The 27,766-nt window shown below is 39.7% G+C and overlaps 1 protein-coding gene across 5 annotated transcripts; it reads right to left on the bottom strand.

Moving 5' to 3' along the window:
* Window positions 1-237: 237 nt before the first annotated feature.
* Window positions 238-26,928, bottom strand: prrc1 (proline-rich coiled-coil 1). Of its 5 annotated transcripts, none has more exons than XM_052020443.1 (9): window positions 26,852-26,928; window positions 22,172-22,286; window positions 20,357-20,713; window positions 19,560-19,705; window positions 16,322-16,424; window positions 13,003-13,166; window positions 7,870-7,973; window positions 5,347-5,449; window positions 238-2,669 (listed from the first exon to the last, which is right to left on the bottom strand). In XM_052020443.1, exons 2-9 carry the CDS (start codon window positions 22,260-22,262, stop codon window positions 2,460-2,462), a joined length of 1,278 nt encoding a protein of 425 aa, XP_051876403.1. In that variant the 5' UTR covers window positions 22,263-22,286; window positions 26,852-26,928; the 3' UTR covers window positions 238-2,459. The 5 variants fall into 5 exon arrangements, with proteins under 5 accessions (XP_051876403.1, XP_051876399.1, XP_051876402.1 ...); XM_052020439.1 differs by having other exon boundaries at window positions 20,354-20,713; window positions 26,852-26,925; XM_052020442.1 differs by having other exon boundaries at window positions 22,172-22,329; window positions 26,852-26,923.
* Between the last annotated feature and the right edge of the window lie 838 nt (window positions 26,929-27,766).

Below are 27,766 nucleotides of genomic sequence, written 5' to 3'. Positions count from 1 at the left end.
GCTTGAGGACTGTTAGTCCATTAACATAACCAACATGTTACTGTGTGCTTCAATCAACAAAAATAACTAACAAAACTAAAGAGACTCCAGTTCTGTAAAGGGGAACATAAAACTGAACCTAACACTCTGTTAATACAGTCCAAATTAGTACAGGTTTCCTTAAAATTAAATGTTGTGCTACCCATTTTCATAAAGTCCAATACATTAGTTTTATAAATGAAAAAAAGATTTTACTGCCACATTTCCAAAGGTAATTTTATTACAAAATAAGATTAAAATATAAACATTGAGATAGATCCAAATAACAAAAATTTGCACAGTGGCATACATGAAATGTTGGCAATTACTTCCAGATAACAATGAAATAAATGTCTAAGTGGGAAGGGAACAATTTTACATTGGATCAGATCTTCATTTGAGAGGCACTCAAAGAATCAATATAAACAAGACCATGGGGACAAGGATGGAGGCTGGGTGGTCACAGTGAAGCCATTGTCTCTCTCTGCTGAGGAATGGTTTCATACCTACACCGAATCAAGTTCCCTGAATTGAATTCACTGTATAATAGTTTTGTTTTTGTATGCATCTGATAAGGGACTCTTTTCACTAATATGTGCAAGAACTTTTCTGTGGGCTCTACTTGAATCTTATCAGTGTCACAAGCAGCTGACCATGAATCCAAATGAAATGGAAAACTTGTTTCAATACTTGGGCATAAAAGTCACTGTCCTTGCAACAAGATATTCCAGTGTCAAATAATCTAAACATGCAGCTTTGGACAGAAAATAAAGATTTTGCATCAATATATATCTATCAGCTATCTGTTTCTGCATGTGCAACTATCAATTCATTACCTGCATATAATCATTGATTTATCTCCACAACATAAATAGGAATTATAAACAAGGAGAACATCTAAAGCTCCATACAAAATGGCCCTTCCTACAGGAAGAGAACAACAATGAAACAAGAGGCCATTTAGCCAAATCAAGCCCATTACATAGGAAAACAGGCAGCTATTTGGCTCTTCTGAGGCTGGAATATGGGAACAGGAGGACATCTGGTAACCCCATTATGTCATTTAATTAGATAGTGATATGAACCCACCCGTTACTTCTGCACTCTTTAATACTATTGCCTACAAAACCCATCACGACTTTGAACTTTATAATTGTTTTCCCCATCCACCACTGCAGACATCCAGCCCCACACCCCAGCTTTCTGGGCGAGCTCCTTCCTGATGTCACCCCAAATGGAAGCACAATATCAAGATCACAATTGCACTGGAGTCCCATTACAAGTATTTTTTTTGCACAGAAATTAGAGTGTAGAATTAGGAAGAAGCAAATTAATGCAGCGATCCACTTATTTGGCAAACAATTTCAGCTAAACTATTTTCTGGACCATTTTCAACTTGCCTTCATTTAACAATCAGGCAACATCATCTAAATTAATAGTTGCCATTTGGATCATCTTGATGCAAGCAGTTACAGTAAAAGCAGCTTAAAACTTCAGTTCATACCACTGAAGTATTTTGGCCATGGTTTATTTGTAAACTACTTGCATTATGATTAATTGCAAGATTCAAGGAAGCAATTACTTATATACAAACTATTACAGTACAGCACATTGCAGTGGAAACCAATTAACATCTTCCCAATAAAGGCATATTCATTAAAAACAATGCTGATAATATGTCAAAATTAAATTAAGATTACAAAGGAAATACCAGTGTCATTTATGATATTTAAGTTTTATTTCTTTTAAAGAGAATGACAAAATAGGCCAAAAAAAACCTTCCAATGAGCCCTCTAATAGCTTCACTTGGCAATGGAGAAGGTCCGATTAGAGTTTTCAAAGATAATAGTTACATTTTATTTTAAATAAAGTCTTTCATTTAACCTTGTGACAACTGATCCTGACCATTCATCTGAAAACTTGCTGTTTTTCAAAAGAGGGTTGACAATTTTCAACCTTTAAATCATATATCCATCATTTTGAATGCTGTTACCTTATAAGCTCATGTTACAAGGATAGAGACAAGAAAGAACTACCCGCATGTTAATCCATGCGCATTAAGTCACTCTTGGACACAAATGTGTATTAAGATTAAGTGACAAGACTATAAACAATAAGCATTGCTAATGCTTAGCATCTCAATTTGCTTAAGTACCATTTTGCGATAGTATCTACCAAAGGTATTATAACAAATGTTTTTTTAATATATAAAGAAAATGCTGCATATTTCAAAATAGTTCCCATTATATTGGATCACATTCAGTTTGTGGAATGTTCCAATTAATCAGTTTCTATGCCGGCAGATGGGAGAGTTTTGCCTCAGGGACTGCACTTTTTGATTTGAGTACAAAAATACATCAAAGTTTAAACAGTTTGTGTGCAGGGAGTGCACTGAGATTTATAAAGAGTCCCCTTAGAACAGTGGGTGGCTGTTTTGATGGTTAAATGGACTTTGATGGCAGTTGCTGCTTGTACATTCCTGCTAAAGCTTTAGCTGCACTATAGATCATCTGTCTTCGAGACATGCCTGTAAACATGACGTGCCAATCAGTGCGACTGACGTGGGGTATATTCCTCTCCAACACTTCTCCTACAGTCACCATCAGCCCAGACCATCTCAGGTTGTAATCCGCTGGTGTAAGGTTTTGAGCCTGTTTCAAAAAAAATATTCGAGTTAAGCAACTGTATCCTGGATACTGCAGGCACATTTTTCACCACCCTAGTGAAAAAGTAATGGGAAAGAAAGAGATAGGTTCACACCTCAGAAACCAAAATGCAAAACTGTACCAATTTACGAGACTGAAAAGGTGACGAGTCTGTTCAATTGATCGTGTTGTATCAGTCACAGAATGGTTACAGAATAAAAGCTGCAAGCTTGCTCCTCAATATCCTTCCTTCTGGTTGACAGCTTGTCAAGTGTATAACGGCTCTGTACAAGAGCAAACTAGTTATTCTCACTTCCCTACCTTCTCCCCATACCCTGCAAATTCTCTCCTTCCAGATCCCAATTTAGCTCCCATTTGAAAGTTGTAACTGAATCTTCCTCCCCTACAAATGTGGGCAGCGTACCTTGGATCCTAACCACTCACTGCACAAAAGTTTTTCCTCGTGAGATCTTTGGTTCTTTTATTGTTCACCTTCATTCTGTGTTCCCCGGTTCTTGACCCTTTCTGCCAAAGGGAACAGTTTTGTTCCACCTGTCGACACCCGTCATGATTTTAAACACCTCTAGCTGATAACCTTGCAACTTCCTGTTTCAAGGACCCCAACCATTGCCTCTCCAGTCTATCCACATAACTAAAGTCCCTCACCCCGAAATCATTTCAGTAAATCTCTTCCACGACCTTGCTGAAGCCTTACATCCTACCTAGAATGTGGCAACCAGAACTAGACAAGATACTCCAGTTATGGCTAAACTGGTGCTTAATGACTCCCTTGCTCTTGTACTCTGTGCCTCTATTTTAAACCCCATGCTCTTCCTTAACCTCTTTCTTAATTTTTCCTGCCATTTTAAACAAACTTATCTAATATATTTGTGCTAGTCTCTCTTCGTCCCCAGCTGGTCACAGACATTCCCCTTGTTTTCACCATTCCTGCTCCTTAAACTACAACTTAAAGCTTGATGGATTTCTAACCTCCAGTTTTGAAAGAAGATCATTAACCTGAAACATTAATTCTGTTTCTCTCCACAGATGCTGATCAATCTAAGTATCTTCAAACTTTGTTTTATTCCAACAATGCCACTCTATGCTGCCGAGAAACCTGCTGCTCAGGAAAGTTCTCCTGAACACACTTCAGAAACTCTCATCCCTTTGCACCAATATGTTACTGCTGTTCCAATCTACATTGGGATAGTCGAGCTTCCCCATTATCACTACTCCATGGATTTTGCACAACCAATTTTCCTGCATATTTGCTCCTCAGTATCATTCCTCCTGGTTGGCAGCCTAAAGAATACCTCTGGTAGAGTAACTTAACTGTACCCAAGAATATTTAGACCCCATTCCTCCCCTTTTTATTGCCACAACCCAGCAATCCCATGTGTTTACTTGAGCCTGCAATTCACCAACCTTACTTAAACTTCTTGTGTTTACACACCTGCATTGTAAAACTTCTCTTAAACAAACTTTTATGTGTACATAGAAATAGAAAAGCTTAGAAAAGGAACCAGATTTCACTCTTAACAACAAAAACATGGAATTAAGAAATTGGTGTAGATACAGCAACCTAAAGATTAAATTTACATCTCACTGCTTATAACATTAATGATTAAGGGCAGATTTCAGAGGCATGAAGGAGGATTATGATGGAGTAAATAAAGAGAAGCCTTTTCCTTTAGCAGGAGTCAGTAATCTAGGGACAAAGATTAAAGATAATTGCAATAGAACCAGAGAGAAACTGAATGAATGGGTTAACAACTGGAAAGCTGGACTGATTGAAAGCTCATTACTTGAAGAAAGTTTGGCCAAATAGCATGCATGTGTGTGTACATGTGCATTACACACAATTTAAATATTTCAGACAAAGCTAACACAAATTAAATTAACCCAAAATTACATTGCCTTTGAGATACTGCATGCACAGGACACATATTTGTGAATCAAAACTTATGCATAAAGCCCCAAGTGGTTACAAGATGAATGACCACTTTAATTAATGAACAATTCTGATACTCAAGGCCATTATCAAAATAAGATACTTTTGGCCGAACTATAGATTTTTAAAAATAGTAATTTCCCTACATCAGTGACCAATCGCCTCTAGACCTCCTTGGTCCAGACACTGCAAACAAAGTTGAACTCCAGAGGTGAGCTGCATGACTACCTTTGACATTAAGATAGCAACTGACCAAATGTGACCCCAACTGGATCCATTGGCTTAAGTCATACCAAGCCCAAAGGAAGGTGTTTGTAATTATCATTCCTCTCCATCAAAGGACATCATTGTCAGAGTTCCTCAGGGCAGTGCCCAGGCTCAATGTCATCATGATACTTCTTCCACCACAAAGTCATGAAAGAAAAACATTTGCTGATGATTGGAGTGTTTAACTCCATTTGTAACTCCTAATAATGTAGCAGACCTGGTGTCTACAAGCAGCAGGACCTGGTTATCATTCAAGCATTGGCCTATTAAATGGCAGAAAAAAATGTGCACTATATGAATGGTAGAGGTCAAGCAACCTCAACATTCAGCACCGTTATTCTTTCCGAATCCCCACAGCATCAACACTCTGGTGATCGCCACTAACTTCAAGGGCAATTAGGGATGACTGTTAAACACTGGAGTTGCCAGCAACACCCTCATCCTTTGAATGAATAATCAACTAACCTGTTGCACAAATTCTGAAGGCACTGGTGTTGCTTGTGTGAAATTTTCTAAACGAATGCCATGAGCTGGATCTTCAAGGATCAGGCAACCTATGTCAAACCACCTGGAAAACAAGAAAATCAAATCTGTTAATTCCAAGACACAGACGTAGGGAGGAGCCATCACTTCAGTGGTGAATTACGGATTTGACACTGGAAGTGTGAACCTGACATTAACAGGAAATATCAGCTCCCCCGAGCAAGCAAAAACTGGGCAGAGGGAGTCAGCCCTCATTTCCCACTGTGGTCGTTATAGCAGCACTGCTCTCTCTCTGGACTGCTGATGTCCTTTTCCCAGATTCACAGTTGAGCACCTACTGGTTCAGTCTTGCAACCCCAACGTTTACAGCAGGCGAGTTTTGAGCAAAGGCAATTTACCAATATGGATGGCATGATGTGGCCCCATTAATAAAATGTCAATATTGTTGAACTTGTTGTCTTGGAATGGCAATTTACAAAAAAGGACAGCTGCTATCTACCCAACATGCAACAATACCGACAATCGATTCAGATAGCATTTCAACTCACAATCAAACACTTGAATGCAAAATTTCATTACCCGCCTTCAGATCGCAATGGCTTTATTTTATACTTATAACACAGGAGGCCATTCAGCCCATTGGAACAATGCCAGCTCCAAGAGGAGCAATTCCATTTGTCCCATTCTTCCTCTTCTTACTTCCCCACATCCCTGCAATTTGCTCTCCCCCATGCCCATCATCTCCCCTTCTTTTTGGCATTGACCTACAGTAAAGGATAATTTATAGTAGGCAATTAACTTTTCCTTTAGGATGTGGAAGGAAATGGGGGACACCCAGAGGAAAACCACAAGGTCACAGAAAGAATACTCTGCACAGACAGTACCCTAAGTCAGGACTGAACCTGGGTCCCTGGAGCAGTGGAACAGCAGTATTAACAGCTGACCACTGTTGTTTAGTGGGCCCACCTGCCTCTTTAACTCAAAAAAAAATGTTAATAGCTGCAGGTATAGGCTATTTGACCCTCTGATTCTATTCTGCTATCCAATATCATAGCTGATTTGATCAGTGGCTGTGACCTCATTTTCCTGCCTGATCCCCATAACAACCAATTCTCCTATGGTCCAAAAATCGATGTCAGCCTCAAATATATGCAGTGACACAATGTCCACAGCTTCCCAGAGCAAGGAATGCTAAAGATTCACAATGCTCAAAGAAGCAATTCCACACTTCAACCCCAAATGACCTGTTATCCTGAGATTCCTCACCTGGGGAAACAAACTAACAGCATCTACCCTGAGGATATCTAATATGTTTTAAATTAGATCACCTCATTCCGCTAATGTCCTTGGAGTACATACCTAATCTACTCAATATCTCCTTCTAGGACAATCCTCAATCCCAACATCTAGCAAACCTTTTCTCCACTGCTTCCTTGCATTCAACAAGGAAACCAACACTGTATGAAGCTCTCCAGGTGATGTTTCACCAATATCCTGCAGAGGTACAAAACAAAAAAAAACTACAGATACAGGAAATCTGAAATAAAAGCTGAAAAGTACTAGAAATATTCAACAGATCAGAGAGCACCTGTGGAGAAAGAAAAACAGTTTTAATATTTTAGGTTGTTGACCTTTAATTAGAACTAGGAAAAGTTAGAAATTGAACATGTTTTAAGTTGCAGAGTAGGGAAGGAATGGAGACAGGTCAAGTGAACAAACTTTCATCAGCAACAACATCTTTGTCTTTCAATCACTTGGTGTCAAACCTCTCAGACATTCTTTGTTCTCTCCATTCCTCTCATTTAAAACACGTTTAATTTCTAACCTTTTCTACTTCTGATGAAAAGTCAATGATCTGAAACATTATCAGCATCTCTCCCCACAGATTGCCTGAAATGCTTTTACTTTTGTTTTTATTATAGCAAGACTTGTTTATAATTTTTACTCCATACTTTTTGCAATCAAGGTTAACAATTCTTTTGCTTTCCTAATTACTTGCTATATTTGCAATTTCACATTCTGTGATTGTGATTTAAATAACAATAACTTTTAAATAAGGTTTTTCTATTTTTCTACCAAAAAACGTCACATTTCCCCACATTGTAATCCATCTGCCTATTCATTTGACTTGCTTTTATCCTTCTATGGACTTTCAGTTCCCCCCTCACAACTTAGAGGCTTATAATTAGTTTCATTGCTTGCAAATTTTCTTAATATTCCTGCTTAAAACTTCACTTCATCCTACACTAACAGCTCTCCCAGTTTGTGAAATTGCCAGTATAACCTGCATTAATGGCCATCCTATTCTTTCCTTCCCCCAGAACTAGGGCTTTGCTATAGCACCATTGACATTCCTTTTGGGAAGACCAAAAGTGCTTCATAGTCCATGAAGTTTTTTTTGTTGTAATGCTAGAAATTTAGTTTGCCTCATTAGACAAATATACCCATCAAATTTTCACCGTTAAAAATATGCTACATAAATACTTTGAGCAAAGTTCTGCTTACCTGTCTGGGAGCAATTCTGCAATGAAGTTCTCAACAGAAACTGTCACCTGCTTTTCGTGCATCATGCCCGATCTCCGCAGACTATCTATTCTTTCCTGGGCCCCCTGGAGCAAAAGGAAACAAAAACATCTTGAATGTAATTTGAGCTGTCTTTATTTCTTTATTTACTAAAAAGCTTCTGGCAATTTTAATACTGAGGAAAATTTGTTAGAAATATCATAACCTGACCAAGAACAGAAGTTTTGACTAAGATTCAGAAACCTGTTTAGGTTTGCAGCTTTTTTAAATTCAGAAAACGATCCCAGACTGTGTCTAACAATGATCCACAAATTGCATAACTGAAATTAAAATGCAAGACTTCAGCGAGAAACTACAGCAGAGATGCAGAACAGACAACAGCTGATCAACCATCAGGATATGTTTCAATTTTAATTTGGTCATCAGCTCCCTCTAGCGGCAACACCACACTGTAGACTGTGGTCCAAGAAATAAAATCAAATTCACCATAACACCACCCCACTGTTTCCTATCATTTCATGCTTATAAAAGATTCTAACTCTTCTGCCTTCATTACACTACATTAGTTGTGCGCTCCTTGTGTGAAATTTATCCTGACACTGCTCCTAAATTATTGATTTACTGGAAAGAAACACTGCCCTTCTCTCCCATTATTTTCTCTTCCCCATTTCTAAACAATGACAGTCAATATGGTAAAGCTTTTGTTTCAAACCTTGAACCTTGTGCTAGAGATTACCTTTGTGACTCCACTCAGAATAATGTAATGGGGCTGAAAGTCTTGTGTCTGCAGTTAGACCTGAATATACCTTTGCAAAGTTACAGCAGGACATATAGCACAGAAGCAGGCCATGTGTTCCATAAGCATTTGCTCCCACTATATGTCATCCAATTCCATGCAAACAACTTGTGCTTCACTGGTTTCGTTTAAATAATTCTATGTTTTTCCCTTCCATTTACACTGTGGTAGTGACTTCCATGTTCTCCAAACTTTCTGGATAAGGAACGCCAAAATAGGTTATACAGCCCCTTGAGCCAATCAAATAAATCATGGCCAATCTGATCTTAAGATATTTATTAGTCACATGTACATCAAAACACACAGTGAAATGCACCTTTTTGCGTAACTGAGAATGTGCTGGGGGCAGCCCGCAAGTGTGCCACTCTTCCGGCGCCAACATAGCATGCCCACAGCTCCTAACCTGTACGTCTTTGGAATATGGGAGGAGACCGGAGCACCTGGAGGAAACCCACGCAGACACACGGGAAGAACATACAAACTCAACACTTCAGCCCAATCCCATAATTTTCAACTCCCCCACAGTCCAAAAATCTATTTCAGTATTGAGCATATACAATGGATTAAAACCATTGCCCCATGAGGGAGTAAACATCTTCACAGCATCTATCTTATCAAATTATATAAGATTCTGAAGGGGTTTGACAAGATAACCTTGCATTCTTCTAAACACCTGGGACCAGAACTAAAATTATCTGTGCCCCACGAAGATAAATGTGACATTCTCATACCAAACTATCCATAAATTACATCAGGGAAATTGATTTTAGCATTTCATATTAATTTGCAATGAATCCTAGAATTGTAATGTCAAATACAGCATTCAGTCCAATTCTTTATAGAACAATCTATTCAGTCCCATTCCCAATAGCTTGTAAATGATTTTCCTCAAGGATTCTCTTTTTAAAAGCCTGGATTAACTTGATTTCAATTGTACCTCCAGGCAGAGAGTTCCAGATCATACCCACTGTTTGCTCAGTTCTTCCTCACTTGTTCCAACTCTTCTCACGGCATCCCGACCCAGTAATCTGATTGAATGGTGTCTCTCCATTCACCTCATTTAAAACTGTGATCTTGTATACCTTTGCTAAATCTCTTAATCCTTCTTGCAAGGAGAACAATCATAGTTTCTGCAATCCAACACTGTAGTTAATAAGAAACAGGAAGAGGAGGTAGAGACCATTCAGTCTTTCATGCCGACTCTGCCATACAATAAAATCATGGTTGACCTATTGCCATTGCACCTCTTTCCTGCACCAATGCATTATCCTTTGATTTACTTAATAAGGTGAAATGGCACATAGCTGGAACCATTCTAGAAAGTTTATCTGCACTCTCTCTAGGACCTTCACATCTCTCCTAATTGTATTAACCAAACTGGATGAAATACTCCAGCTCTTTTCAAACCAGTATTTCACAAAAATTCAAAATAACCTCGCTGGTTTTGTATTCTATGCCCCGATCAATGAAGCCTAGAATTACCTGGTTCTCTCAACACATCCTGCCAAATTCAAAGATCTACGTACATACACATTCTTTTGAACTGAGCCATTACACCTATACTGTCTTAACTTGTTCCTTCTGCCCAAGTGTACCTCCATACTCTTCTCCATTACATTTAGTTTGCCAGCTGTCTGCCCATTATGCCAATCTACATGCCCTTGGAGCCTATTACCCTCTTCCCTACTGTTGACCACAGCTCCAGTTTTGTTGACAGCTGCATATTATGGAAATACTACCCCAGTACACTCGTATCTAATTTATTAACATAAATAATATTAATAACATGTAATAATTCTATTTTCATTAATGCTTAGCAAGTAGTAACATTCAATTCTCTGTGATCGAGGGTTAGAATTACATTTAAATTGTAGAACTTCTATCCCCTATACACAGGGAACATGCACAAGACTGCATGCAGTCTTCTGGTAAAGTTTTGGAGTCAGATAGCTGAGAGGTAAAAAGCAATGTGGGACATTACTGTGTGCAAATTGGTATCCTGTGCTTCAGTAATTGTAAAGCATTTTGGGACATGCTGCAACCATGAAATGCAGCACAGATATGTTTCCTTTTAATTCCAGTAAGCAATGCAGATTAATTCAGTCCACATTTATCACCGGTTTTGAGAGACAGAAATTTGTAAAGCAGAATTAATGAGACTGCAGCATTGCAAACTGAATTCACACTGAGGAACTAATCAATGCCAAACTGAGATACCAAAAAGTGTGTCAATCATGGGACAGGTATGTATGCCAACTGACAAAATGACAACAATGCCTCAATGATGGCATTCTCAATCAAGTCAGAAAGCCAATAAACTTGAGATTTGTATAGGGCATCTATGCTGTTTTCTGGAGTACTTCTGGTTGTGCCATTACAGGTACCTATATCCTCATTGGAGTGGATGTGAAAACTCCCACAACACCAGTTGTACAATAACTTCCATAGAACTTTTAACATACCAAGGAGCGTCATCATACAAAACTTGTATCTCATTAAGTGGCTTGACGCCCAGGATGAGTGATCGAAAGTTGTTTGGAGATGGGTTTTAAGGAGTATCTTGAAGACAGTGAAACAGATAGCAAAATGCAGAGATTTAGGAATGGAGTTCCAGAGCTGAGACATGGTGGAGCAATTGTTTCCCATATTCAGCTTATGTCCCTTTCTCACAAGGTTTCTATAAAATGCCCTACTAATGGTCAGTAATCATGCTCCTTACCACCCAATCTATCTTAACCATTCTCCCTGTAATCTTTTGTCTTGTACTTCACTCCTCCTCCCAGCTTTGCTATGAAAACTAACATCCCTCCACTCTTCCCCCAGTTCTGAGGAAGGGTCCACGACCTGAAATGTTAACTAGTTTCCCCTTCCACAGATGCTGTTTGACTGGCTGGGTTCTTCCAGCATTTCTGTTGTTGTTTCATATTCCAGCATCTGCAATTTTATTTGTTTTCTGTACTGGAGCAATTAAGTTCGTGGATCATCAAGAAGCCGTAATTGGAGTGCAGAAATCTTGGAGATTCTCAGAGACTGGGAGAGGGAGGGCATGGAATCCCAGCATCCTGGCCAATATTTATCTCTCAACAAGAACAGAACACTTGGTCATCTATTTTACTGCTGCTCTGGGATATTTGTGTGTGCAAGTTAGTTGGTGTGAACAATATAGCAGCACTGAAGCAGGTCATAGACAGAAAAAGGTTTAACAGGATCTTCAAAAGCAAAGCAAAATTGGATGCAGGAGCATACTTGTTTATTTTCACTTGTGGAATGCAATCCAAGTCTCAAGAAAAAGGTAGGTACTTCTCTAATTGTCATGTGCAGTGAGAAAAGGACCAAACATAACACAGAGACTTAATGAAGAAAACCCAGTGACCTCAAAGGAGAAAAATACAATGCAATGGAAAAAGCGTTGAGATTTATTCACCCCACTTCCATCAAATGAATAGTAAAACTTTATCTACATCCCTGAATGTTGAGAGGCAAACATTTGTCTTAAGGATATTTAGATAGACAAGTTGCATTTTGTAAAGATGTAAGCAGCAAGTTGTTCACAAGTCTTAGATTTGACCTGGGAAAAAAGTGCTGTAGGATCGATTGATTTCACCTTTTCAAATCAGCATCCTTGATGAAAAGTATTTTGCCCAAACTTGTAGAATTAAAGCAAAACAAGTTTTGCATGTTGCCACTTTTTAACACCTGAAGTTACCTAGCACCATTTTAATAAAAGTTTGATGGATATGGAGAGTTTGGGTATTCCAAAGGCATAAAAATTGCTACATAAATGCAACATTTTCCCTTTCCCACACACAACTTCCTATATAAATTTGCAGACATGAACCTATAATGGAAAGCACACAAGTCTATGTAGACTCCGATTTTAAATGACTCATTTCTAACAATGCAGCTGAAACTCAGACCTTCCATTAAGATCAAATCTTAATGCTTTGCAAACAATTTTGTACCTTTGCACCATGACTGATTAATCCAAACTTCTTCTCATGCATACAATACCGCTCCACATTACATAATGTACATGGGTTGAACTATGGGCATAGTACGGATGAGAAGATTTGCATTGGTTTAGCACAGGTGAGATGATTTGCATGGTTTAATATGGGTGAGATTATTTGCAAAGACTGCTACAGCACCGAATCAGCTCATCATCAGAACCTCAGTTAGGTCCAGACACAAGGAGAACAAGTGGGGAACTAAGTTGTTTTTCCCCCTCAATGCTGCACCCATGATATAGCAGAGTAATTCAACCCATAAAGTTACATTCACCCAAGCTTTCATTTCAAACTATGTTGGCAAGGACTTGCCTTTAATCCTGCTGCATACCCAATAGGCTGTGGAGCAATATTGGATTGGCCAGCTTCCCCAGTAACGGTGGCCAATCCAAACATTTCCTGGAAAGCATCTCGAATAGCTGCCACCTTAACTTCTTTATTGGAAGTTACCAAGATATCCAGATCACCACCTGATTCTAGAGGGGAGACAAAGGAAATAATTAAAATGGGTAGAGAACTCCTTACAACAGACACAGAAAGCTGAAGTAATAGTAAACTTGGGCTAAGCATCTATATTAAAAAACTGTAAAATCAGTGCAAGGCAGTTTTATTTCCCACCAACAATGCAGTTGCAAAATAAATACAAACACTCTGTTCCCCCAACTCCGTTACAGCAAGAACTACTTGGAAGGCCAAGGATCAAAGAATGTTCTTGAAGCCTTCTTAGAAAAGAAAAATCCTCACCTAACCTACAGGAATCCCTGGCTTATGACCACTCAAAATGAAGGAGCATTGGGGGGAGCACTTGGAACTTTGAGTCTCTACATTGGGAGCCCGTGGAAACCCATTGAAAATGGCAGAAGTAGCACACCACCGTGTCAAGCACCTACTGCCTGAGCTGTGGCAGAGTCTGCGGATCTGACACTACCCTCGACAGCCACTTCAGAACACAGAACTGGAGTGAAAACAAGTCAACCACTGAAGCTTCCAGTAGAAGCTTTTCACTGGCTCTCCATCGAGTGCATCTTTCTTCATACTGAATGTTACTACAACTTAGCTGGTTGAAAACCAGTTCTAGGTCTATTAATTATACACAAAACTAGATCTCTTGCACCAAAAGCTCATGTTGATGTTTAAATTCAATCAGAAACTCTGCACATTCCTCTTCATCTCAAACTATCAGCATACAAGAGCAGGGAGGTTATAGTACAACTTTATAAAATATTTGTGTACAGTTCTGGTTATCACACTATAGGAAGGATATGATTGCACTGGAGAGAATGCAGCTGAGATTCACCAGGATGTTGCCTGGGATAGATGTTTCAGTCATGAGGAAAGACTGGATAGGCTGGGTTTGTTTACCTTCGGCTAAAGGAGACTGAGGGGGACCCGACAGAGGTATACGGACTTCCGAGGGTAATGTGTACGGTAAATAATAAAGAAACCTTTCCCAATAGAAGAGGGATCTAAAACTGGAAGGGATAGCTTTAGGGCAGGGGGTTTACAGGGGATCCAAGGAAGAACCGTTTCCACCCAGTGGGTGATTGGAATCTGGAGTGGGTGGTAGAGGCAGGTAGCCTCACAATATTTAAGAAATATCTAAATGAGCACTTGAATCACTAAATGGGATTAGTACACATAAGAACTTGATGATCAATATGGACACGGTGGGCTGAAGGGCCAGTTTCTGTGCTGTATGACTCTGTTCTTCAACTCTTTCATCCCTTAGGTTTGTTGAGCTTACCCTTAAATGTTTCTCACCCTCATCTAATCCTTGTGGTAGGGAGTTCCACATTCTCAGTAAAGATGTTTCTCCTGAATTCTCTACTGGATCTATTTTGGTTTTCCCTTCAATGCAAACATCTTTGCTACATCTATCCTAACAAAGCCTTCAATGATAAAGCTGTTAATCAGTTTACTTTTCCAGAGAAAGGGGCCTGTCTGTTAAATCATTCCTGATATTATTTTATGAAAGCAATGCACACTGCAAACGATGTTTAAAAATCCAACTGAAATGATTGAATTAAATGAATTCAATAGCCACCATCTGGAAAAAGATAATCAAATCAAAAAGACAGCACAAGCAGCTTATGTGTGGACATTTTGGATTTTGTCTTTCAGAATGCTGAATGACGAATTTTGTAATACTGCTCCAGCAACGTACTCCATCCCCAAGTTTTCATGGGATTTTGAAACACAATTACTGTTAGGTAGGCAGTCAGCGCAGTTAATTTGCACAGACCAATGATCCAGATATAGTAATGACCAGTTAATCCTTTTCAGGTGTTGTTGGCAGAGGAAGAAATGACAGCAAGGACAACTGGAGTACTGCTAGCTCCTCTTCAAGAATATCATGGGAATTTCACAACCACCTGAACCACAGAGAACAGATGGGGCCTGAATTTAACCTTTCTTTGGACAGATGGCACCTCTGACAACGCCATTATTCCTGTGGTACAGCATGAAAATGGCTGTCCAGTTGGAGGTACTCAAGTCCCAGAGAGGAATGTAAATTCATAAACTTTACCTTGTGGAGGTGACAGAGCTATGAATCAAGACATGCGGAGAGAAAGTCATCGCTCTACATTCTACATTACTCTACATTCCTGGACCAAAATGCTCATCTGCCATTCTACAAACAGAGTATTGACTGGGACCATTTGACACTGGGTTAGGGTTAGAAGGGATGCTGATGCAGAAGAAAAATAGGTTCTGCTTCTGTGCCACCTGTCTTTGTTTCTAGTGCAACACAGAGGGTCCAGAGATGAAGAAAGAATTGATTCATTTTTGTTAAAACTCAGCAGTGCATCTTGCATTAAAAGGTTAATCAGCAATGTAAGCACTTCAGTGCAAAAGGCTGAAGTCAGAATTATACAGCATGGAAACAGTCCCTTCAGCCCAACTTGTCCATGCTGACCAAGATACCTCGTTACGCTAATCCCATTTGCATGCCTCAGAGAAATGGTAAACTTGCTTGGTTCTGTTACAGACTGGGCAAGGCAAAACATTAAAGGATTTAAATGCCAAAATTATCAATTTAAGGCATTCATAGCAAAGAGTGAGGGAAGCAGCTTTGAGAAGGTGACATTTGTTTCAGAATACAGGCTGCTCCAGGGTTACAAGCATGCGATTTATGGACACCCGTACATAGGAACAAGCACCCATAATATTATTAAATTCAAAAATCTGACATACGTACACATGTTCATTCTTATGAATGGAAGTTGTTTTCCCTCTCTCTTCACTTTTAGTAATTGTTCTTTCTTATCAGTCTTATGTACTTTTGATGCCATTCATAACAACACAGAAGAGGTACGGTTACCATAATGGAGTAAATTTTGTGTATTTTCAGACTTATGGAAAAAGAAGATTTATGGACATCTGTAAAAACAGAACCCGTTTGTTACCCAGGGACAGCCTGTAATGCACAGTGAGTGGAATTTAAATGAGCCAGCTAGAAGAACCAAGAAACAGACAAATCCTGAATTGATAGAGGCAATGATGAGGAATTCAGCTGTGAGACTGACAGAAGTGAATAATGACGCACAAGCAGGATTAGACAAGCTCCATCATATTCATTCCCATTTAGGTGTATTAAACGATTGAAGTATCTTTCATGCATCATACTTACTGATGTAGGGAGCCATGCCTGGATCCAGCGTGGTGATCATGGACTCCACAGAATGTTTTGTTTTATCCAAAACTGATTTCACAACTGGGTTCCCTGCCACGCCCTAAAAGCAATTAGTCAAAACTAGTTCTTTTGAACTGTACTTGAGTGTCATAAACATGATCAGCAACAAGTGGTGTCCACACAGATCCCAACAAATAATCTAGTTATGACTCAAACAAATAGAATAAAAAGACTATTCAACTCATCAGGTCCTTTCAGGTGTCCAAGCTCCACACGAACCTCCTCCAACTTTATCTTCAAACCCCATGAGCATTTTCGTCTCTTTCCTTCATGCTTATCCCTGCTTCTTGTTAAGTGCATCACTGCTATTTGCCTTACCGTTTCTTTATCGGAGCAAGTTCCACTTTCATACCATCCTTACTGTAGCATGGTTTTTCCTCACCACCACCACCCTGAGCCCCCTATCGGATTTATTAGTAGCAATATTTATGGCATCTAGTTCTGGCCTCTGCCACAAGTGGAACTGTCTCTTCTACATTTATCTTCATTATTTTAAAGAAAACCCCGTCTTCTCATTTTGGAAGAAAAAGCCTCAACCTCTTTCCTGAAAGTTATAAAGAACCACATACCAATGACTAATATATATTTGACATAACATCTCTGCTTTTTCCAATTGTACTTTTCCTGAAGTGTTTCATCTACTCAGGCAGTAGTTTACTTTCCAGTAACCAAGCTGATATCCTGGTACTTACAAAAAATCTGCAGATGCAGTACAACTAGAATGTCAGCCCAAGATGCAAGCAAGCAGTGAAAAGAGTGCCCAGTTTATTATGAATTAAGTGAACCTTTTAATGAAATGGAATTTTGTATTGCTGTGCACCTCTCTACCCTTCATCCCAATCCTCACCCAGCTGCCACCTTTTCCTGAAGACAATGCTTTTCCAGCATTACCAGCCTTTGTTTCCAGGAGTTCACAGCTGGGTAGGGGATTGATGATCTCTTGTTCTGTAAAGTTTGTTGTGTATTTTTCCACTTTAAAAGAAATCACCTTTGCAAACACTTAGCTACCTGCTGGGAGTATTTCTACAAAGATACAGACTCTTCTGCTAATAGCAAGTATGTTTTTGCAAATGATATTAACACAGTAATATTCAGAATGGCCATTATAACAAGGCAGGATTCTGACAGTACTATATATACAGATATAAAAACTGCTTAGAGGTTTTTCTACCAGGTATTTATGATTTCTGCTGTTTTCAATGCAGTAAACAAGGTACCTCCTGGTGACTGAATACAGGTGCTTCTGAACCAAGTAACTGGAATATTAAAGACACCATAACCAACAAATGAAAATAAACAGTAGATGGTTTTCCACTTCTAGGCTGGTAGCAAATACCAACCTTTAAAGTGGCATTCAAAGCAGTGGGTAATATAGCTTGAGTATTTCTATACTGCTATGATCCTACAAATGCACAAAGAAACCAAGTAGCATGAATGAAATGGTCTCCTTGTTGATGTATTCTCCAAGAGCCTATCAAAACCAAATTCCCTGAATTTCAACCACGAAATTTGTATCCAATTCCAACCTAATTTATTGCAAATCTCTCTTTAACTAGGTACAAGGATTCCAAGTGAAAAATCCGTAGATCCTCTCAGGCTGTTCCTAGTCTGCACTTTACAGGTATAAGCTCATCATCGTGAATTATTACATCACTTTGCTCTTCAAGATACCACAGTGACATGCAGTTGGAAAAATTGTGCATCAAACAAACACTGGAAACCAACGTGGGAATACATCATGATAACACTGGGTGAAAAATTACATTGTTTGAATATCTGTTCAAACAAATGACTTTAATGATGTTCAAGAATCAAATATAGACAAGAAAGAATATATTCAGCCTTAATAATCTGTATCTTAATTCAATCCATGTGTAGCATTTTATAGCCTCATTCAGTAAAAATCTATCAATCTCAGATTCAAAATTATTATTCTTTTCAGGATCTAGGCATTGCTGGCAAGGGCAGTATTTATTACTTATCCCTAAATGTCATTGAACTAACTGGGCTGCACTTAAGAATCAATTCTATTAGTGGGACTAGAATTGAATGTAGACCAGACCAGTCAAGGATGGGAGATTTCCTCCCCTGAAGGACATGTGTGAACTAGATTGCTTTTTTACAACAATCCAGTACTTTTTTTGGTCATTACCAATGATGACTTGAATTTTTAAATTCCAGATTGTTAACAAAATGGTGGAATTTAAACTCAGGTCTCTTAGTTGTTAGTCTAGACCTTTGGATTAATGGTCTGGCAATTTAACCATTGCACCGCCATTACCAACAATTTATGACTTTATATGGGAGCATGGCCCATACTTTCATCATCCTGTGCATGACGAAGCGTTTCCTAATTTCACTCCTGCATGGGCCTGACTCTTATTTTAATGTCCTCCTCCATTAGTGTAATTTTATTTTAATCTCTCTTCAACCCTACTAAGTTTTGTCCAAAACCTTCAAAATATTCAACACAATTTATTCCTCAACGTTCTATGCTCCAGGGAATACAATCTTAATTGATCTAATCTCTCCTCATAATTCAACCTTCTGATAATTTATCAGCAAATCTGCACTGTACTCCTTCACAGGAAGAAACATTTTTTCCAGGTTTCTATGCCCAAATTGTACTCAATCTTATCACATCTGAAATGTCTGCTGAGAGTCAGTGGGTGACACTGTTGGCTGAATTTAAATTTTTGGATTAAAGTCCCACTCAGGGGACTTAAGCACAAAAATCTGGGTTGATATTCTAGTGCAGTTCTCAAGGAGTCTGCACTTTCAAATGTATATAAAACATCCCATGCTCAAGTTTTAAAAACAGCAGGGGAGTTACTCCCAGTATCCTGGCTAATCAGTATGACTAAAACAGACTTATCTGATCATCATCACATGTGCAGGAGCCTCGTTCATTGGTTGTGGAATGCTTGTGAATGTAATGAATGGAATGTGAAAGGCTCCATATAAATGCAAGACATTTTCCTCTTTAAACAAGGCCTTTGTCAAGCTACTTCCCTTGTAATCTAGCAGCCAATTATAAAAGCTAAATCCTTCAGAGGTTTGAAATTTGGTTTTGTCTACATGGATTCCTAAATAATGCATTAAATCACCACTCTGTTTAAATTGGTTAGGGAAGTGAAACCAAAAGAGCGACAAGAATTTCAATACTGAAACCCACCTTAAAAAAGCCCCATAATCCTCCTCCAGCGCCACTTTGGTCATGGTGTGCAGACATCCTGGGGTCCTCAGTTTCCTCAGGGAAAGTAATAGAGGAGCCACCTCCCACAGGAGCAGGGGTCTGAGTCATGGTACTTGGCACAACTCCTGATAAAGGTAAATAAATCATTAACAAACCAAGACTGCTCTGTCCATATTTGGCAGAAAACATGCTATACAATAAATGCTAAAGAAAATACTAAAAATCAATTAACATTTAGCATGTTAATACATTTTCCAGACTTGCTGCCCCCACATGTAGATCTATGTCAAGCAGGACAGGATGCAATGCCCAAAAACACTGGAAGTAGATTTAGTGGTGCTTTATTTTTAAAACCAATCATCTTTTTCTGATGTTGTTACTTCAGATTAGTAAGCACTAGTGTCAACCAGCATAGCCAAAACCAACCTTTTACACTGGAATCAAAGGACCTGGAGGACACCACAAAATCCAGATTAGCTACTAGGGATTCTGCAGGACATGAAGGTGAGTAGGAACAGTAAGGTAGAAAAGCATCCCTACTCTCTCCTTCGACACAATGCTGTCATAAATACCTATTGGAATACAGATAGTAGTCCCAGTCCAAACAGTTAAAATATTTTTTACGTTAAACTACAAGGGAAAGTAAAACTTTTGGTACAAGGAATGGTGAATATTGTGAAAAGATTTAAGCTACATAAAGGCATTTATACACAACTTTCCGACTAAATGCAAGCTAGTTTCTATGTACAGATGTAACACTGAAATAAAACCACCACCTGTGACGGATGCAGAAAAAGTTGGCATCAGTGGGGTTTGTGGTGATCGACCAGCATGACCTCGAGTGATGTCGTAGTTTGTAGTCATGGAGAAACCAGTGATGGGTGGACCTGCAGGAGGTGCAGAAAAGACAGGACCAGCAGGAGAGCCCACAGGAGGTGCTGAAGGAGGTAAGCCATAAGCTGCAGCACCAGAATGAACAGTAGGTGGATGAATAGGGGAAGCAACAGCAGTTAAGGGTGTAGAGGACCTGGCAGGAGGCAAGTGGGGTCTAGGAGGAGGAGGTGTAGAAAAGGCTGAGGGAGGTAAAGCCGAAATGGAGGTAGTAATGGGATTAGGTAAAGGGCTAGGTAGAACTGGACAGATAAGTCAAAGAAGAAACAAAAAGTGAAAAAAAAATAAAAAAACATAATTAATGCAAATATTGTTCACACTAAGGTCCACAATAACAATACCTGTTTAGCAGGTAAAAATAAATTCTGCAGAGTCCATGGCACTATAAGGTGGAGAACAGGTATGCACAATACCACATTTCCATTCATTACAATACAGTTTTACGTTAACAGAATCAGAAACATTTAGACTTTGCAGAGTTGAGGACTTAGAATAAATGTTTTACTTCATTTTTGGTTTTGCTACAGAAGCAAGTTACTTGGATGTGCTCTAATACTGGCAAATGGAAAACTTAGCCACACATTTGCAAGATTTAAATATATCTAAAGAAGATTCAATTCATTTTGAAGAGCTCTGTGGTGAATTTCAGTAATTTCGCTGAGTAAAATTAAATACAGCTAATGAGGAAAATCATAGTTCCATGTTTCTGAAAATTCAGCAGAGGCAGCATGAGTTTTTTGTTAAATATATACTTTAAAAGTGTCATATCAAAAGTTTCAAAACCACATCTAAATATCTTGATAAAAATAACTTTATCTAAACTGTTCATTAAGGCACAGTGGTCGGTAAATTAGCCCAAGGCAGCTTTACTAACTTCACTTAAAGCCATCTACTATGTTCTATTTTCTTATCTTCTACCCTTTAGAATCTTTTCCTCCCAAACAGTTAAATTCCCTTTTGAAATGCTATTATTGAAGTTTTCATTTTACAGTAAACTGAATTCTGACTGAACTACCTATTACTACACAGAAACAATCCATTTGGCAGATCTGACCTTCACATCGTTTATGCTCCATTAAAACTACCCACCCTCTAAGATATTCTACCAGACCTTCATCCCTCCTCAATTTGCGTAGCTTCCCCCTTAATGCTATTGACCGTAACTATTTCCCAGTGGTAGCAAGTTCCACATTTTCAGTATTCTCTGGGTAAAGAAGTTTTGCCAAATTGAAGTTTTCAGGATAATCTTGTGCTTTTGGCCTCTACTTTCAGATAACCCAGCCATGAAAAAAATATTTTCTGTATGTTTGCCCTTGAAACTGATTTTCTAACAGTTGAACCATTTTTCCCTGTTTACCTCAAATCTTCATTGTCCCCATTTTGTCCACCAAGCTAGAACTTACAACAATAAAGGCTTTTCTTCTGAACACCTCTGTATCCAGATAAGACCAATTACATGTTGGCACATTATTCAGAAGACCCATAATCCAACTAATTAATATAACGTCAATTTAATTTTTCCCAGAATAACCTCTAGAATCTTTGGTGTAAAGCAATAGCTGAAAAACATGTTCCCCTGATAAGATTTTTAAAAGTTGTTCCTTCTTATTTTATTAGAACTAATTTATTTATTGACACAAATACTGTCTAGAATAAGAGACTACACCAGAAAACAGAACTGGAATTTTAAGCAGCAATACCTGTGGAGGCTGGGGTGTTGCTTGCAGTCATGGAAGCGTTTGGTGGTGGGGTGCTGGGGGGTGTTGTCTCAATCCCACTTTCCTCCATCATCTTTTTTCCTTCAATAACAATTTACTGTAAGTAAATGATAAAATGTAGTCTAGTCACCTGCATAGATCTGTATGAGAAAAGAGCAAAGTAATATTATGGTTACATTTCTCAACTTCAAAGCAGAACCTCAAGGTTGCTGGGTCAAGAAAGCTACTTGCCACAATATTCCCAACAATGAGGGCTGACCTGTAGACCATGAAATGCAAAATGTCAATGCAGAGACATTGTCAAAAATATCCCAGCAAATCTTAGGCAACCTATTAGGTTGAGGCACTGGGACAAGGAGGCCTTCGTTACATTAAATCAATACTAGGGTTTGAGAGAATGAAATAAGAGAAACTTTCTATCGGCAGGAGGGGAAGTATCTAGAGTATGCATTTAAAATGACTGCAGAAAAACTTGTACCTTCAGGATTTCACACAAGCTACATGATGAAAAGATGCTGGTTGCATATTCAGAGGTGACGTGTAAAATCAAATTGGATAAATTGACAAGGAAGTAAGTGCAGGGCCCAAGAAGAAAGGGCAGATAAGAATTGGACCATTTGAGAGCTTTCTCAAAATACACACAGATAATGCTTGACCAGCTTATCTTTCTATACTGTATGGTTCTTTGATATCTTGAAATAAGGTCCCTCCTGAAGTCTTTTCTGTCCCCCACCCCCCATACTAAGGCATTGCAGATCATCACCAGATAAACCTTGTTTATCACATATCAAGAACAAGTCCAAATGCTTTTACCACAGCATCGTACTTTAAGTGCCCTCACAGAATCACATGTTTAACTCACTACCATGAATCTCTTCACAGGAATTACTGTATTTACCTCAGAATCAGATCCACACTAAATTCACCTTCACACCAAGACAGTTAATATCACTGCATTTGGTAAGATTAAGAACAAGCTTCAAGAGTGACATAAGTTTGCCTATACTAAAATACCACTTAATGGCAACACTGGACAGTGACACATAACAGAAATTTGCTTCACCTAGGAGCGAAAACAGGACATAATCTAGGTGTTCAACTTGAAAAAACTCTGAAGAATAGATGGGACTTCCTGCATAAGCAAAAACATAAGAAATAGCTGGCATAGATTTAGAAGGGAAAGATTCTGCTCAACTTCAACTATATTTTGATGCCATTTATGTGTTAAATAATTATAGTAATGCCTGAAACTGGCAAAAAAAATTTTAAGTCCAATCAGATGAAAAATATCTTCAACAAAAAACCTGCAGAAATCCAGGCCACTACAGATGATTGAGGAAGATATATTTTTATTAATTAGAGGGTGTAGATTTGGAGAGGTGTCCAGTAAAACCTCACAGATGCTCTGGAATAATGACATTTCCCCATGGACAAAAAAATGAATGAATTTATGAATTTCTCAGAAGGATGCTTGGGGAGGTGGTGGGGCTGGGGGGGGGGGGGAGGGGGGAGTGGGGAGAATGCGTCCCATTGCAATTGTGCAACTTTAAAGATGAACTCAGAATCTGGTTGAATTTCACATCCCTGTAACAGAAAAACCAAGCCCTCTGCTGTTAATCAGTTTATTCAAAGCAAATCAAAGATCTGATTACTGGGTCTGCTTATTCATATTTCTCAAGACACCACAAAAAGCATGTGCATAAAACTTGAATACAAGGAATACCTACACACAAGTGAAGCATAATCTCTTTCCAGATCCACATTCACAGTCACCCCAGGATCCTACGCAAGCGTGCCGAACATGCTATAATGAGATGGATCTCAATGTAGCTGCCTCCCAGCACATTCTCAGTAACACAAAAAGATGTATTTCACTGTGTGTTTCGATGTACATGTGACTAATCAATAAATATCTTATTCCTGCAGGCCAACAAATTTAGAACTTAGTGGACATACTACTAACAAGGAGTATTTCATGGAATCCTGATTCAGTAGAGATGTACTTCTTTGGTTTTAATCTGCAACTTGCATCTCATAAATTCATTAGGTACTACTCCTTACACTCATTTAGTACTTGAATGAAACCAAAGAATTATTAAGTTCAATGTATGAGTACAGGCAACCCATGGGTTACACAAGGGTTCCATTCCTGAGAAGTGTCCCTGAGCCAATTTCTCTACTAGTCAGATATATTCATTTTCTATAGGAACTCATATTTTATCACTCTGCATACACTTGCGATAATTCTTTCATTTCATTGAATAATCACCTAACATGACCAATAATTAAACTAATGGAATATCTTAATGAATACCATGAAACATTTTATTATTATTAGCTTAAAAATTTATGGAAGAATTTGTGTAAAGTCGGATTTCCATAAGTCAGGTCGTTCATAACCTGGGGAGGCCCTGTAGCTAGCTTGACCAATGTTAAAACAGTCCAAATAACAAAGTTAATTTTACGCAGTAAAAGTTTGGATCAGTATGGAAATTTGAAACTGAAGATTGAACCTCTATGAACCAACTTACTGGAAGTTGGATCAGGGTGGGCAATCTCTGCAGAGCATTTCACGTCTGGTATACTGTTCTGTTTACAAGAGATGAGGTTAGTTCACTATGAAACCAGGCACTGCAAGTAACCAAAGTACATATTATGAGACACCCTGGTAATGCAAATAAGGGAAAAGGAGAGGCTGGATCTTGCTGGATGGTTACCCATGCAGACCCTTTGACTAACAGTTTTTGCCAAAATGCCTCATCACCAGAACTTTCAAACAAGCACCAAATCCATGCTTGGTTGGTGGTAAGAAGGGTGATTTCCATCAGATCCTTCATGCACAGCTGGAGTTAATTCCATCATGCTGCGTTTGTGCTGGCTGTGGTGCAGCTGAAATCACTGTCCACATCCTTCTGGAGTATGTGTTTGCTAAAGTCTGGGAAGAGATGCAACAGTCTTTGCCAAGGCTTCATCCTGCGCAGTTGCACCACACAGGGTTCCACGCTCTACGAAATGTTTCCAATGATGTATACTGAGACAAGCATCAATTGAAATCAAAAGTGTGATAGGCACACTTGGGGGTTCTGCATGAGACTTGGTTTTTCCAGTTCAGGGAACTGTCCACAACCAAAGCGTGCAGCAATTGTGCCAGCAACACCATGGGGTTTAGGGTTCTTCTGTCCCTACACATGGAGGGACTGAGCTCTGTCAAATAGCCTCTCTAGCTTATTGAATGGTTGGAAGTGGAAAACTTATGACATGTTGACATAACAGATGTATTGCAAGTGCTTGCAATGATATGCTTGGTACAGTGAATGACAAAGCCCCATATTGTACTACTGTATGTTTTATGATGAAGGATATTTTTAGAAAGAAAAATCACATGCAGCTATGCACTGATAAAGAGGAACCTTAAAGGAATTTGGTGAATGTTCCACTATAACAGCTGGATAGGCAAATACTTAAGTTTGGCCAACATCCAGAAGACAACAATAGTCTTGAATAACAGCTCTGCCAATTCAATATCAGTATCCTCCACCACAAGTAAACTGCATCTACAATATGCACCATCTGCAAGACAGATTTTGGAAATATTCTAAACTTACCCCAAAAACAATGCCTAGCTCCAACAAATCTATGAGCAAGGTGGCAAAGACAAGATCCTGGGAACATATTCATCTCCAAGTCACACACCATGACTTGGATATATATTGCCATTGTTTCATATGCCCCAGGATAAATATTGCAATCTTTCATATCAGAATCTCACGGAGTCACTGCACCATTAACTATTACAGCCAGTCTGAAGTTGCCCATATCTCATCAACATCTGCACTGCCACATCTCCATGGTTTGAGTGTGGGACACATCATCCTTTTAAATAGCTTTAAAACAGTGATATTTACTGGATCTAAGCAGCAACATATGATCACATAAGATTGAAACCACAGGTAGATGACAGACAGCACTTCTTTAATGATTTTCACAACCTCTGGGTGTCTATAAATGCTTAAAAAATGGGTTTTTCAGAGCACCTTTCAGGATGCCCAGAAACAGTTTACCAAAAACTGTTGTCATTGCTGCAATGCTGAAAATGTATGAGTTTGTGCACAATTAGATTCCACGATCAGAAATGTGACACCAGATAACATTAGGGTGATATCGACTGGGACAAAAGTCGACCCCCAAGATAATGGCTCAAGTCCTCCTGACAGTGGGTGCAGGAAGTTTGGCATCCAGACAGCGGGGGGGGGGGGGGGGGGAGGGGGGGGAGGGGGGGAGGGGGGGCAGAAGGGGCAAGGTATCAGGCCAGGAAGATGGGAGCTTCATCCGTGCACCGCTCACTCAATACTGCACTGGAGGGTCAACCTGGACCGCTGCACTGGGGCTTGATCCCAGAGCCCACGGAGATGGAGAGGAGTGTGAGCCCCGGGCCGGAAGGGGTGGCAGCCCCCCGGAGCCGAGGGGTGGGTAACGGGGCCGAGTGGAACCACCACCACCGTTGCCACGTCCCCTATCCTAAAGCCCCAGGGACCTAGATCCATCGGGTTCGGGCCTCGGGACCCGGAGTCCAAGGGCTGGCCGGGATCCAGGGCGCCCCCACCTCACCCGAGGCCAGATCCTGGAGCCGACCCAGGTGACCGGCACCGACCAAGAACTTACCCTCCGAGCTCCGCCAGCCACTCGGCCCCGGACACGCAAGATGGCCGCGTCACCACAGCAACGTCAGCGCCCGCCACGTCACCGACAGGCACGTCCGCCGTCCTGCGTCACCGCGTACAGCTCCCACCCAGCAGGGACTGTAACGTCTTAAAGGGACATCATCCTCTCACCCACCGCGGAACCAGCCACCCCTCGGTCACCCAAAGGGCACCCTCCCCTTTCCTACCGATGCCCAGATCATCTGCATTCCCACCCACGGACATGAACACACAGCCTCCCCCCTCCCATTGACAGTATGGACCCACACTTCCTATTGAAACCCAGCCATCCCCAGTACCCACATTCCCACTGGCACCCATGGGAACCCCACACTCCCGTTCTCATGTAGTACAAGAAATGGCAGGGAGTTGTGAATGCAGCCCGGTCTATCACGAAAACTAGCCTCCCCTCCATTGAGTCCGTCTGCACTTCCTGCTGCCTTAGGTAAGCAACCAACATAATTGAGGACCCTTCCCACCCGTCATTCTCTCTTCCCTTCCATAGGACAGAATATAGGAAAGTTTGAGAACATGTACCACAGGCTCAAGGACAGCTTCTATCCCGCTATTATAAGACCCTTGAACGGACCTCTTATGTGATAAAGATGAACTCTTGATCTCTCAATCTACCTCATCATGGCCCTTGCACTTTATTCGTCTACCTGCACTGTACTTTCTCTGTAGCTGTAACACTATATTCTGCATTTTTTTCCTTTTGTACTATGTCGATATACTTATGTATGGAATGATCTGTCTGGATTGCACACAAACAAAAGCTTCTCACTGCATCTTGGTATGTGTGACCATAATAAACCAATTAGCAATTACTCCCGCTCCCATTGACTCCAGGACCCACTACTCTCACTGTCAGTTATAA

This window comes from Pristis pectinata, chromosome 7, assembly GCF_009764475.1.
Source record: "Pristis pectinata isolate sPriPec2 chromosome 7, sPriPec2.1.pri, whole genome shotgun sequence".
NCBI lineage: Eukaryota > Metazoa > Chordata > Chondrichthyes > Rhinopristiformes > Pristidae > Pristis > Pristis pectinata.
Note: the sequence above shows the minus strand (reverse complement) of the source record. Positions and strands in the feature narration are given on the sequence as shown.

Coding starts and splice junctions, on each gene's coding strand:
- prrc1 (XM_052020439.1), bottom strand. CDS start 22,262: ATGATGGAGGAAAGTGGGATTGAGACAACACCCCCCAGCACCCCACCA. Junction 19,706..20,353: donor TTCTGCATCCGTCACAGGTG/GTGGTTTTATTT, acceptor TACCTTTATCAG/GAGTTGTGCCAAGTACCATG. Junction 13,167..16,321: donor AGGCATGGCTCCCTACATCA/GTAAGTATGATG, acceptor TCTCCCCTCTAG/AATCAGGTGGTGATCTGGAT.